The sequence below is a fragment of the Anarrhichthys ocellatus genome, unplaced genomic scaffold (genome assembly GCF_004355925.1).
Source record: "Anarrhichthys ocellatus isolate YVR2014 unplaced genomic scaffold, GSC_Weel_1.0 scaffold33, whole genome shotgun sequence".
Lineage (NCBI taxonomy): Eukaryota > Metazoa > Chordata > Actinopteri > Perciformes > Anarhichadidae > Anarrhichthys > Anarrhichthys ocellatus.
In genome coordinates, this window is record NW_022280063.1 from 2,918,807 (window position 1) to 2,929,986 (window position 11,180).

At 42.3% G+C, this 11,180-nt stretch overlaps 3 protein-coding genes across 15 annotated transcripts in view; all 3 read left to right on the forward strand.

The window, feature by feature from the left end:
• LOC116393320 (peroxisome proliferator-activated receptor alpha-like) overlaps positions 1–2,732 on the forward strand; it is a 51,638-nt gene extending 48,906 nt beyond the window's left edge. For all 13 annotated transcript variants that reach the window (XM_031865523.1, XM_031865526.1, XM_031865528.1 and 10 more), the window contains 4 exons: positions 153–352; positions 448–714; positions 870–1,113; positions 1,214–2,732. In XM_031865523.1, coding sequence (XP_031721383.1) covers positions 153–352; positions 448–714; positions 870–1,113; positions 1,214–1,458 — 956 coding nt within the window. In that variant the 3' untranslated portion in view covers positions 1,459–2,732. The remainder of the gene's footprint in view (positions 1–152; positions 353–447; positions 715–869; positions 1,114–1,213) is intronic.
• A 448-nt stretch (positions 2,733–3,180) lies between these two features.
• cdpf1 (cysteine rich DPF motif domain containing 1) lies at positions 3,181–5,045 on the forward strand. Its single transcript, XM_031865865.1, has 3 exons — positions 3,181–3,353; positions 3,566–3,677; positions 4,080–5,045. The coding sequence occupies exons 1-3, from the start codon at positions 3,241–3,243 to the stop codon at positions 4,206–4,208; spliced, it is 354 nt and encodes a 117-aa protein (XP_031721725.1). The 5' UTR covers positions 3,181–3,240; the 3' UTR covers positions 4,209–5,045.
• A 1,631-nt stretch (positions 5,046–6,676) lies between these two features.
• Positions 6,677–9,816, forward strand: cdkn1ba (cyclin dependent kinase inhibitor 1Ba). The gene is made up of 2 exons (XM_031865864.1): positions 6,677–7,169; positions 7,599–9,816. The coding sequence occupies exons 1-2, from the start codon at positions 6,812–6,814 to the stop codon at positions 7,739–7,741; spliced, it is 501 nt and encodes a 166-aa protein (XP_031721724.1). The 5' UTR covers positions 6,677–6,811; the 3' UTR covers positions 7,742–9,816.
• Positions 9,817–11,180: the final 1,364 nt, after the last annotated feature.

An 11,180-nucleotide genomic window follows, 5' to 3' on the forward strand; every position in this document is an offset into this window, starting at 1 on the left:
GTGTGTGTGTGTGTGTGTGTGTGTGTGTGTGTGTGTGTGTGTGTGTGAAGATATGTCGGATGTCTCTGTGTGGAGTCTCTGTAAACTAACACAGCTACTATTTGAAAACTTTTCTCGCTTTTGTGCTCATGATGAATGTTTCTATTCACCAGCCATCCGGTTTGGTCGCATGCCTCAGGCGGAGAAGCTAAAGCTAAAGGCAGAATGCAAGATGGTGGAGGAAGAGGAGGCAAGCCCCATGCTGACCGACCACAAGACTCTGGTCGGGCAGATCCACGAGGCCTACATGAAGAACTTCAACATGAACAAGGCGAAAGCTCGGCTCATACTCACTGGAAAGACCAGCAAGCCGGTACGGTAAAAAAAATGATTTTCTTTATTATGTATCTCTGCTAGATAAAGAATAACCTCGCCGACCGATGTTTTCTCCTCCGTCTTTCCCCGCAGCCTTTCATCATTCACGACATGGAGACGTTCCAGCAGGCAGAGAGGACGTTGGCGGCCCAGGTGGGGAACAGTGACTGTCCGGAGCACGAGAGCAGCGTTCGAGCTGGGGATGTGGTTCTGGCCGCAGGGTGTGGTGAACTGCAGCAGAGGGAGGCTGAAGCCAGGCTCTTCCACTGCTGCCAGAGCACCTCGGTGGAGACGGTCACAGAGCTGACGGAGTTCGCCAAGGCGGTGCCCGGTTTCCAAGACCTGGATCTGAATGACCAGGTGTGTGGCTGCCGTGATTCCATGTGATAAGTAGAGGAAAAAGTAGTGTACTTACCGTGAACCAAAGAGGTTTGTGTTCATGTAGTTACGGACACATAAAAAATATTTGCAGGCACATCGGAGTCATGCTTCGGCCTTCTTACCTGCACTTTCAGGTGACTCTCTTGAAGTATGGCGTTTATGAAGCCCTCTTCACCCTCCTGGCCTCCTGCATGAACAAAGACGGCCTCCTGGTGGCCCGAGGTGGAGGCTTCATCACCCGAGAGTTCCTCAAGAGCCGGCGGCGGCCATTTGGCGACATGATGGAGCCCAAATTCCAGTTTGCCACACGCTTCAACTCCCTGGAGCTGGACGACAGCGACCTGGCCCTTTTTGTGGCTGCCATCATCTGCTGCGGAGGTGACTGACAATTCTATTTTTGAAGTGCATAAAGGGTGCAAATTTGCACAAAAACAAATCTGAATCCTCCTTGTATGTTTCTCTGATCCCTTCCCTCCAGATCGCCCAGGCCTGGTGGATGTGCCTCTTGTAGAGCAGCTGCAGGAAAGCATTGTTCTGGCTCTCCGGCTCCACCTGCTGGCCAACCACCCGGACGACAACTTCCTCTTCCCCAGACTGCTGCAGAAACTGGCCGACCTCCGGGAGCTGGTCACCGAGCACGCTCAGTTGGTGCAGGAAATCAAGACGACAGAGGACACGTCGCTGCACCCGCTCCTGCAAGAGATATATAGGGACATGTACTGAGTAGATAGCACATGGTCATGAACTGGGGACATGTATTCTAATATTTATGTATGCCACTCAAAACTGGGTGTTCATAAATATTTACTGATACTATCATGCACATCAATGTACTGTAAGTAGTATGTCGTGCAGCTCCTGAGGCTGCACACTGCTGGGATCTGCCGTGGAAAGGCAGCTTATGTAGGTGGAGTGGCTGCTTCAATGAAAGGAGACACAGTGGGGAACAAACCTGTGTAGAAATATTTTTTTAATGCATTGATTTGAGAGCACCCAATCGCTATGGATTGGGTCCTGGATGCCAGCTTTTATTCTACCGACTGATCAAAAGCTAAATAGGGAGTAGACTTTGCAAGTTTGCCTAACATTTAAAATGGGTGTACACATAATAAAGATATCCGGACATGACTGCTGCAGTCATGGACGCACTGATGCTAAATATGAATCTTGAACATAAGTTCAAGTGTGGTAAAAGAAGCAGAGAAGTTGGAGAAGTTATAACATTTGAAGCCTTAAAGGTAACTGAAATGTTAGTTGTGCAATAGGCAACTTAATATAAAAATATTCCTATTATTTTGGATATTTAGTGCATGTGATATGTTAATTCAAATCAATTGGATTAGGTTAAGCTTTGTCATGTCCTTTCATTGTGTATTAATACCTTATTGAAATCAGCCATGTCTCACTCAATCATTTTGAGTGTAGTGGTTGAAGAAACACCTGCATCAGTATTCATCATGTGCCATAATGTTTCAATGCTGGAGCTCATATTTCCTATACTTTGATCACACATTATGCATTCACCACACCACAAAACAGACATCTATTCAGTGTTGGATCAGGGAATGTTATCACATCATGAATCAAGCAACCTTACTTCTACTGATGGCAGCCATCATTTGAAAATATTGTAATTTCATGTGTAATATATTTATTTTAATCCTTAACCTACTGCTAAAAACTAAAAATGACAGCACACCTCAAACGCAATAATATGTTAAGCTGGTTTATGTTTTATTTTGTAAATATAACAGGAATGTAGTTGCCACAGTGAAAGTGTCCGCTGACAGTAAAACCTCAAAAAGAGGAGCTTGTTGCCTCATTTGCTGCGTTACACTTCACCTCCCGATGTAGTATTGTAACACTGTTTCGTGTCAGAATAAAACTGTTTATATTTTGTATCATGTAGTGTACAATAAGAAATACATTTGTTGTTTCAATAAAATGAATCACGTCATGTGGTAGTTTAAAATAAACTGATATATTTAACTTTTAATACCCTGACTTATTTACCTGTCTGATGGTATCTGTTCAAATACCTTAGCTAAGATTTTTCACTGCACATATGATATGTCATAGCAGGAAAAGCACAGGTGGAACTAATCATGTTAATGACAGCTTTGTTCTATTTAAGTCTCCTTGTAAGCCAGTAATGTGATTAATTACACCTGTGCTTTTCCTTTAACGGCATATTGAGGGCTGCTGTAAAATGTATTATCTAAGGATTATATTTTTACTATGGAAATAATCCATGTTATTAATTTCGGCTGGTTCACTACACTTTCATATTTTCTATAATAATATATATCAACCCACATTCGTTTGAAGAATCCTAATACTGTGATAAACTATACAATTGTATTTATATACAGTACTTTATCTGTACACGGTCTTAGCATTTTGCATCCCCGGTCCATTAGGGGGCGCTAAAACGTTATGAAACAACATGGCTGGACTCAATGCGAAAACCAGGAAGTGACTTTTTTCTGCTCCCCGGCTCGAAAGATGGAGCAAACTACAAGCCTTACCCCTCAAAAAACATTTACATGCCAGTTGTGTGATTTAAGTAGCCCCTTTACTTACTACGGCCAGAAACCACCAAACACCAGAGCCATTGTGTAAGTGGACATTAAGCCAAGCGCTCCTGTTAGTGCTCTGGAGCTAGCTATGCTAAAGCTAACGCTGTTAGCTAGCTGCTACGACATTAGATGCAGCGAAATTAACCCTACAGCCATTATCCGTTATATGTATAGTCTGTCTTGAAACACACGACTGTTTTGTCTTTGTGAACCTAAGTTATGCATTTATGTTTGCTTGTGTCGCCCAACAGGCTGCTCGAGGAGTGTTTTGTAACCCAGGACCCCTTCAGTCCGGACAAGGAAAAGTTCCTTGTTCTGGGCTCTACCTGCAGCCTGTGCAGCACATGTGTTTGTGTTGGACCGGTAGGTTGTCTTAAAATCGAATTGCTTCAGTCTGTTTTTGCCACAGATTAAATATGTGATCGTGTAATTCAGGTTATCAAATAACATCCTCATCCACAGAGACAAAGTAAATACTCAGGGTCCTCCTCATCAAACCCAAACTGAGCTCCTGTGACAGTTTTCCACTTGTAGGTCACTGGCGATTAAAATATGCATCTGTGGTTTAGATGTTTTCCTCAGATAACTTTGCAATCATGTGGCGTTTATATGCGCTGGGTGAACTTCATGACTGATGCCCTTGAAATCAGTTGATCCAGCTTCTCAAGTAGATAGTCTTTCCATCTGGACTAAATGTGACTAACCATCCATTGCTGATATGAAAACCGAGCATTGACGCTGCACTGTGCTCTTCTCTGCTCTCAGGACTGCAGTCTTTTCTACACCAAGAGGTTCTGCATGCAGTGTGTGAACAAGCACTTGAAACAGTTCCCACTTCAGATCCAGGCTGAGCTGGCCAAGAAGAAGCCGAGCTCCAAGTCTGTCGTCTCGTGACATCGGACGAGAAGAGGTCCATAACATGAGAAACGTTTGGTCATTTAAAGAGTCCCAAATGTGCCACGCTGCTTTACCAGAACTCTTCATCAAACCCATACTGAACTAAACTGCAAAAACGGCATATGAAAAATGTATTGCCATTGATTTTATTTTGGTGGAAAATTAACACCACACATCAGAACAACACGAGATCATGCTTTTGTCCAGTCTTCAGGGTGTTATTTATTTGTTTCTAGAGAGTTTTATAGAAGCAGCAAATGAAAAAGGCTCTGAATACAACTCTGTTTTCATGTACGTGCACAGTTGCCCAACAGTAGCTCCGAATTTCCTGTTAAACAAACCCCCCCCCCCCCCCCCCAAAACTGTTCATTGCTAATATCTGATCCCGTATGTCTAGGATGTTCAATTTGGCCCATCGCTTGTTCAGCCCGATTCAGCACTATTTTTAACACCACTATTACAACTCAAGATGTGGAAGTAATAACATTTTCCAAGACGGGTTGCTGGGCAGATTAAAAACATTAATTTCTCCACTGCTCTTGCAAAGTGAAAAATTAATAAGTCACCTACAATTTATCTTTGTACCTGATGAATAATGCCTGTTGTGCAATATTTTAACACCTTTTTTACGAGGAAAAAAAACGTTTATTATTTTTCAGCAACACATGAAAACATTCACATTTACAGGACTAGTTATCTAACTAAAGACATCCTTTTTTATGAGTGCATCGCTGTTATCACTCTCATCTCTGCAGACGGTGCACTGCTAACTTCTGTGAAGTCAAAACATCGTTTTTCTGTGTAATCAAACTATAAAAAATAATTACGCCGTGACCTTTCTTTCTCTTTTGCTTTGTGACTGTTATCAAATTGAATGTGTAACTGTTTGTTTTAGTGACAGAATGTGCTGCAGTTGCATCATTAGTTACTCCCATTTCATCATTTTCAAAGTACACACTCTACAGTATAACCTGACCCAAACAGAGTGTTCTCTCGCCCCATTTCTCGCTTGCCATTTAATCATCTTGATCACAGTCTGTTCTGATCTCAGGGATGCCTCTGTACAACACCGTGCACGGTTTGCAGCAGCATAAACACATTATGGATTAAGTGTGATCCCGGTGATAACATTGATACAACAGATGGCCTCGCTGTTTTCATCACGAGATGTTTGACGTTTCCAGGCCTAATTGAAACAGCATGGCCTTTAAGGCAGGCCCAGTGATTTGTTTTTCTTTCTTTCTGGCAAATGCTGAAGAGGAATGCAGAGCGACATTCGCTGTACAGTTTAAGTTGGGACATCGTGCACTCCTGGGGCACAAGGAGTGCTCACTATTACAGACGCATTCACGCCGTTATCTCGGATTCCTGTGCAGCTCTGGGATGTACAGAACATCTATTCGATAAATTAAGCCAGCTGGAAACCCCACCAGAGGGAAATGGTGGTGAATTTAAAGGTCTTTTTTTTTCTTCTTCTTTTAAAGCTGCACCACTCTTTGTGCCCCTTTAAATTCCAAGCACACACAAGCAATTACAACCAGTGATGCACACAAACCACCTCCGTGGCACCACTGGCAAAGTCTGACAGCGATAGGCACCGTGCCAACGGTGACGGAAGGCTTTCTGCTATAGAGAGCTGATGTCATCGGATGCCAGGAGGCACATTTGTGCCTTTTTTGTTGTTGTGTTCCTGCATAAAACCCTCATTCTAGTGTCTCATTGGCCTCCAAATAGCCTTGAAATTGTAGCTGAATGGACATACCTGCCTAAACCAGTTAAGTGACACCAAATCAGATCACGCAACGATATCTGTCAGCACTCGCACAATTGATTCCTCTGATTGTATTACCAGCCCGGAGCAAGACCTCACACTAAACTCCTGCAGTGAGATAAAGCTGTTTATATTATTGTGCTCTTATCACATTTTGTTTTTATTCAAGACGTTTTACTGTGCATGAACACAGAGATACAAATGACAGTTACTGAGATCCAATGATATCTATGACCTGTCGGTGTTCAGCTCATGTCTAACCTGATGCCTGCTGTCATAAATCAAGTACTAATGGAGAGCATGATGAGCACCCATTTATAACCACAACCTGTGTTCCTTTTGTTCTCGAAGTGTTTAGATAATCCAACAGATTAATTGGGTCATATTCATGTGTAGACTAGATCCAATCCAGTTGTGTTGTTGCCCTGTTCAACTTTAAGAGAGCCCAGTGGGCGGTCCTTGTGCGCAGACCAATGAATCGCCTTCTCTGTTTAAATAGTCCTTGATGTCAACTTTTTCTTCTTCACTCATTGCTGCCCCTAACGCCATGTTGGCTGTTATGACTTGACTTGTTGTTTTCATCAGCTTTACTACGGACTTGACAGGAGTGGCTCTCTTAAACGCCCCTGCGCCCTTGGAGACACTTTATCACATTTTTTTGTTGTTGCGCGGACGCGTTTTGGATGATACGCGCGGAGTATGCACGCATCATCCCCGTGACTTTGCATCATTTTAAAGGAATACTACGTGGAAATAGAAGTTTGAAAGGGGGGTTTGCCTGTTTGTTTGTGTATATTTCACCCCCCCCCCCCCCCCCCCCCCTTGTCATATGTGCAACAAGATGTCAGAAGTTCGCCTTTCTAACGCGAGCCCGACGGTGGAGAGGGTGGATGCGCGGCAGCCGGACAGCGCCAGACCGTCGGTCCGCAGAAACCTCTTCGGCAAACCCGACCCGGAGGAGATACGGAGTTACGTGGCGGCTTCGATCCAGCGAGATGTGCAGGGTTTTACGGAAACGTACAACTTCGATCCCGTCAACGACAGGCCGCTCTCTCCGCGCAATTACGACTGGCAAGAGGACCGCGACGCACCGGAGTTTTATGTCAGGGAGCCTCACGGGAGACAGGAGGAGAGGTCGGCTCAACGAGACCGAAACGGTTCGAGGAAAAGAGGTTCGGGAGCTTCAGGTGATTTGGCTCTTTGACTTACTCTGAAGGGCTGCTTGCGCATTTCTGTGCCGCTATGCGGAGGCGCCAAGCACCAGTTGTGTCCGGGGTTCAACCGTGGCTACGATAGGTCGATCAGCCAAATAGAAGTGTGCAGGAGCGAGACGCGGACGCAGAATATCATTACAGATGTTGAAGTCATTTGATATATGTTAATATTGAGGGTGGCAATGTAATGCAGGTTTGGTAGTGGGACCAAAGTCGCGCAGTAATTACATTGTAGTTTTCACATTTAAAAAAAACTAAACTCGGGCTGTTCACGGTAGTAAAGTATTCTCTCCGACGATATCAGGTGCTTTTTTTTAAAGGGGACGTGCAGCTCTACACATAAACAGCCTGACAACTTTTCTACGTGTGTGTGTGTTTTTTTTGTTGTTGTCTGTCTGTCAGGATCCTGCTCCAGCGAGTCTCAGAGTAAAAGGTCGCACACCGACAAAGATGATGATGATGAAGACCACGGTGCAGGAAGTCAGGCGGTAAAAGCCGCGGAGAAGAGACCCAGCAGGCCTGAGCAGAGCGCGGAGGTCCAGTGAAAAACAGTGCTAGGTTAGAAATCACTATCTCACTATTCCACTGTTATGAAGTAATTTGAATGGATGTCGATGTACGTGTTTCCAATGCGTAAAATACTAACGCTCGGCTGTTAATTTGGACGCCAATAGAGTTTGATGTACTTGTTTATCATCAGTAACTGTTGCAATAACGCAATTATGACCTGCACACAACACTTACACGTCATCAGCCCTCCAGACTTTCATTTTGTTTTTTTTGTTTTTCTTTCATCTTCCACAACCCCTTCGTGCTATGGCTGTTCTCCCTCTGCGTGTGAGTGTGTGTGCGTATCTGCATGAGGGATATCAAGCATGAGCAACTGCTTTTTCAATTGCACCATTCAACAGCCTGTTTCCTCTTCATGTCCCACAGAGTGGGGAGACCTGTTGCTGGTGGAATACTGTAGCCTCTCTCATCATCTGACAGATGGGAGAGAACATATAAAAGCAGTCTGTTCCTATAGAAGGGAGGAGGAGAGGCTGCACAAGCACTGAATATGTACACTATCAAGTTTTGGCACTCATTTTAATTAAATTGCCTCAGAAGCAGCAGACAATGTAGCAGTGTGCAAATGGATTTTTGCTCATTTTTTTTTTTTATCTACTACTATGTTTCAGATGTAGCACATAAAAAAAAAGCATATTATGCTTTTCATACTTTTGTTAAATGTATTTGAATAAGTGTGTGAATTTGACTCGGGAAGTTGCAGTGCAATTTTCAACAGAGAAATATTATTTTGTTTAAGTGGTCATATTGTATCATTCATTCAGGTAATTGATGTAAGTTAAAAATGCAGATTTCAAAAGTCAGGGTTATGTGGAAACAAAATGTCTTCACTTTTTCTATGGCTTTATTTGTCCCAGTGTTATATATATATCTTGTTTTTGAAGGCCCAGATGGCCACACTGTAAGTTGAGGCGCCATCTAACTGGGAACACTCATGAAAGATAAAGTTTACATGCAAATATGGTCTCCTTTCCCCCCCCCCCAAATTTTTCTTTCACAATTTTATTATATTTTAGTTGTTTTTTTTACCAAAGTTTGTGCCTTTTGTTCGGGGGTTAGGTGAGGGGGGTGGGTGGCAAAACTGCTGAGCAATATCCAACCAAATTTTAACAGTATTTGCTAATAATCCTAAGAATTAGCTTTTATTTTTGAATTAGGTAAATTCATATTTTATTGCCTTTTGGGTCACATAATCTGCCCCATTTAATATGTGGTGCAGCCCAGGTTAACATAGATTAAATATGTTTAAATCCCTGGGCTACTTATTATGCAAATATGTGAATCAAAGATTTGTATTTGTGGTGTGGAATTCATGTGGAACATGTAATTGCACTATTTTTAATTTCTCCTTTTTGAGGGCAGAAAAACAAAGTGACACTCGCCTCATTTGGTGTAAAACTTTGAAGTGTACCTGTGTGCCTTTTTTCCCTTTTTTTTTTTTTTTTTCAAAAACACTGAAAAAAGTATACTAACTTATTTATGTTGAGCTTTTTGTTGTGGGTATATGTATAGCTTCCCAAAGCAACGTTTTTGTAAATATATATTTTCATTATTGTTTTTAAGAGAAATAAACTGTTGCAAAACTGAGCCTAATAATCGATTTTATATCCTGTGTTTTGTACTTTTTCTTTTCTTCTTCAACGAACAAGTTGATTGGTTAAAAAGCAACGCTGGTGTAGTAAATTCATGCGCTCACTATTTTTGATTGTAAAACACACAACGACTCCACCCTTAACAAACACTTCAGGTTTAAAGCGATCCGCCCATGTAAACTGGCAGACAGCAATAATGATCACTATGATCACATAGTGATTATTATCGCTTACACAAAGACCTGCTGGAGATACACCACGTTATTAAAGATGTTTAATGAGTTCTTCAGTCTGAGGAATGACACAGCACTGATAGGATCAGAAACTACCATAACTTATCCACAATCTACCCACTAATAACCTCATGAACAAACGTACTGTCTGTCATGTTCTATAATGAGGTTTAAGTGACCAGATACTACCATTTTATTGTAAGAATAATAGAGAATTTACTGCTGGGAACCTAACTATCAAAAGCATTTCTACACCAGTCCCATACTTTGCAAATAGGAACTCTATTTCCTACTAATACCTGGTATTTAGTAATATGTCTAATAATAAAATGATGTGATGTGTGTGGCTGAACTAAAACCCAGGACACCGTGTACAACTTGAGTGCAAACACAGCACCAGAGGGTGCAGGCTGTGACTGTGCTGAATCGTCTCAGCCCAGCTCTGCCTCCAAAGTTGAAAACAACAAAGGTATGTCCTGAGGAAAAGAGGGGGGAAAAAAAGATTTTAGTTATTGGCTTTCCCTGAGTCCAATCACAGTGGAGAGAAAAAAAGCAGACCACTTAGGAGCCAGCCAGTCAGAGAGTAGTGGGAGGGAGCTCCAGACAGTACAGGCTGTTCTTTTCACAAACCACACACACCACCCAATTAGTTTCATTGGCTGCCTCTTTCCTGTTGATACCGATGTGTAGGAGTCAAACACGGAGCGAGTGAGCGAGAGAGAGCTATTCCTATAACTCTTACTGGCTTTGACTGAGTCTGCAGTAATTAACAGTGAGCTCATGGCCTTTTTCTAAACTTTAAGAGAGGATTGCAACACTTTTCACACATTGTTTTCCTCTTTTTTTGACATCATACATTTATTACTTTTAAACACAGGACATGTTAAATGACAGCATAATGTTCTATCACCATTGCCATAATGCTGTCTTGGAAAGTACTGCAAATATGTGTTGTTATTAAGAAAACCCATAGTTCTTTTGGGCTGATCTGAATGCAATAGCGCCACCAAGTGGCATTTTATGAAGCCCTTGACATTTACGTCATAACTGATCTGGGAAAAGTAGAAGCACAATTGACCCCTCGCAAAGCCCCGCCCCCCGCTTCTATTCTGTCAAGCTCTTAGAGTCACGATGGAGCCCATACTGCCACTAACTGCATTTCCTGCATTACTATTATCTACATTTTGGAAAAAGCAAAAAAAAAAAAAAATTCAGAAAGAAGCAGACAATATACAATATGCTTTTGAAGGATTTATCCAGGATGTCAAACTGATTCAGCAGCAGAAACAGGTTAAAAAGATAAAGATAGAAGCTACAGCCTGCAGATCACAATGGTAAAGGGAACCACAACATCACCTGGTGATTGGGACACAGGACAATGAAATTAAGGAACAAAAGCACAGAAGTGCTAACGCTAGTTAATGATGTGCTAACATACTCTCATATGTATATATCTCCTTCCAACCTCACCGGGATCACGTTTACTGAATTTTAAACCACGATTACCTCGAAATCCACAAAACCAACCTGAAGATGAAGAAAAAGAAGAAGCTATCAATATAGGCTACGCCAATTTCCACCCAGCATTG

What these genes read in the sequence shown, in the direction of transcription:
- cdpf1 (XM_031865865.1), top strand. Translation starts at nt 3,241, where the DNA reads ATGGAGCAAACTACAAGCCTTACCCCTCAAAAAACATTTACATGCCAG. An exon ending in CCAAACACCAGAGCCATTGT is followed by an intron (nt 3,354 to 3,565) that starts GTAAGTGGACAT and finishes GTCGCCCAACAG; the next exon opens with GCTGCTCGAGGAGTGTTTTG. An exon ending in CATGTGTTTGTGTTGGACCG is followed by an intron (nt 3,678 to 4,079) that starts GTAGGTTGTCTT and finishes CTCTGCTCTCAG; the next exon opens with GACTGCAGTCTTTTCTACAC.
- cdkn1ba (XM_031865864.1), top strand. Translation starts at nt 6,812, where the DNA reads ATGTGCAACAAGATGTCAGAAGTTCGCCTTTCTAACGCGAGCCCGACG. An exon ending in AAGAGGTTCGGGAGCTTCAG is followed by an intron (nt 7,170 to 7,598) that starts GTGATTTGGCTC and finishes TCTGTCTGTCAG; the next exon opens with GATCCTGCTCCAGCGAGTCT.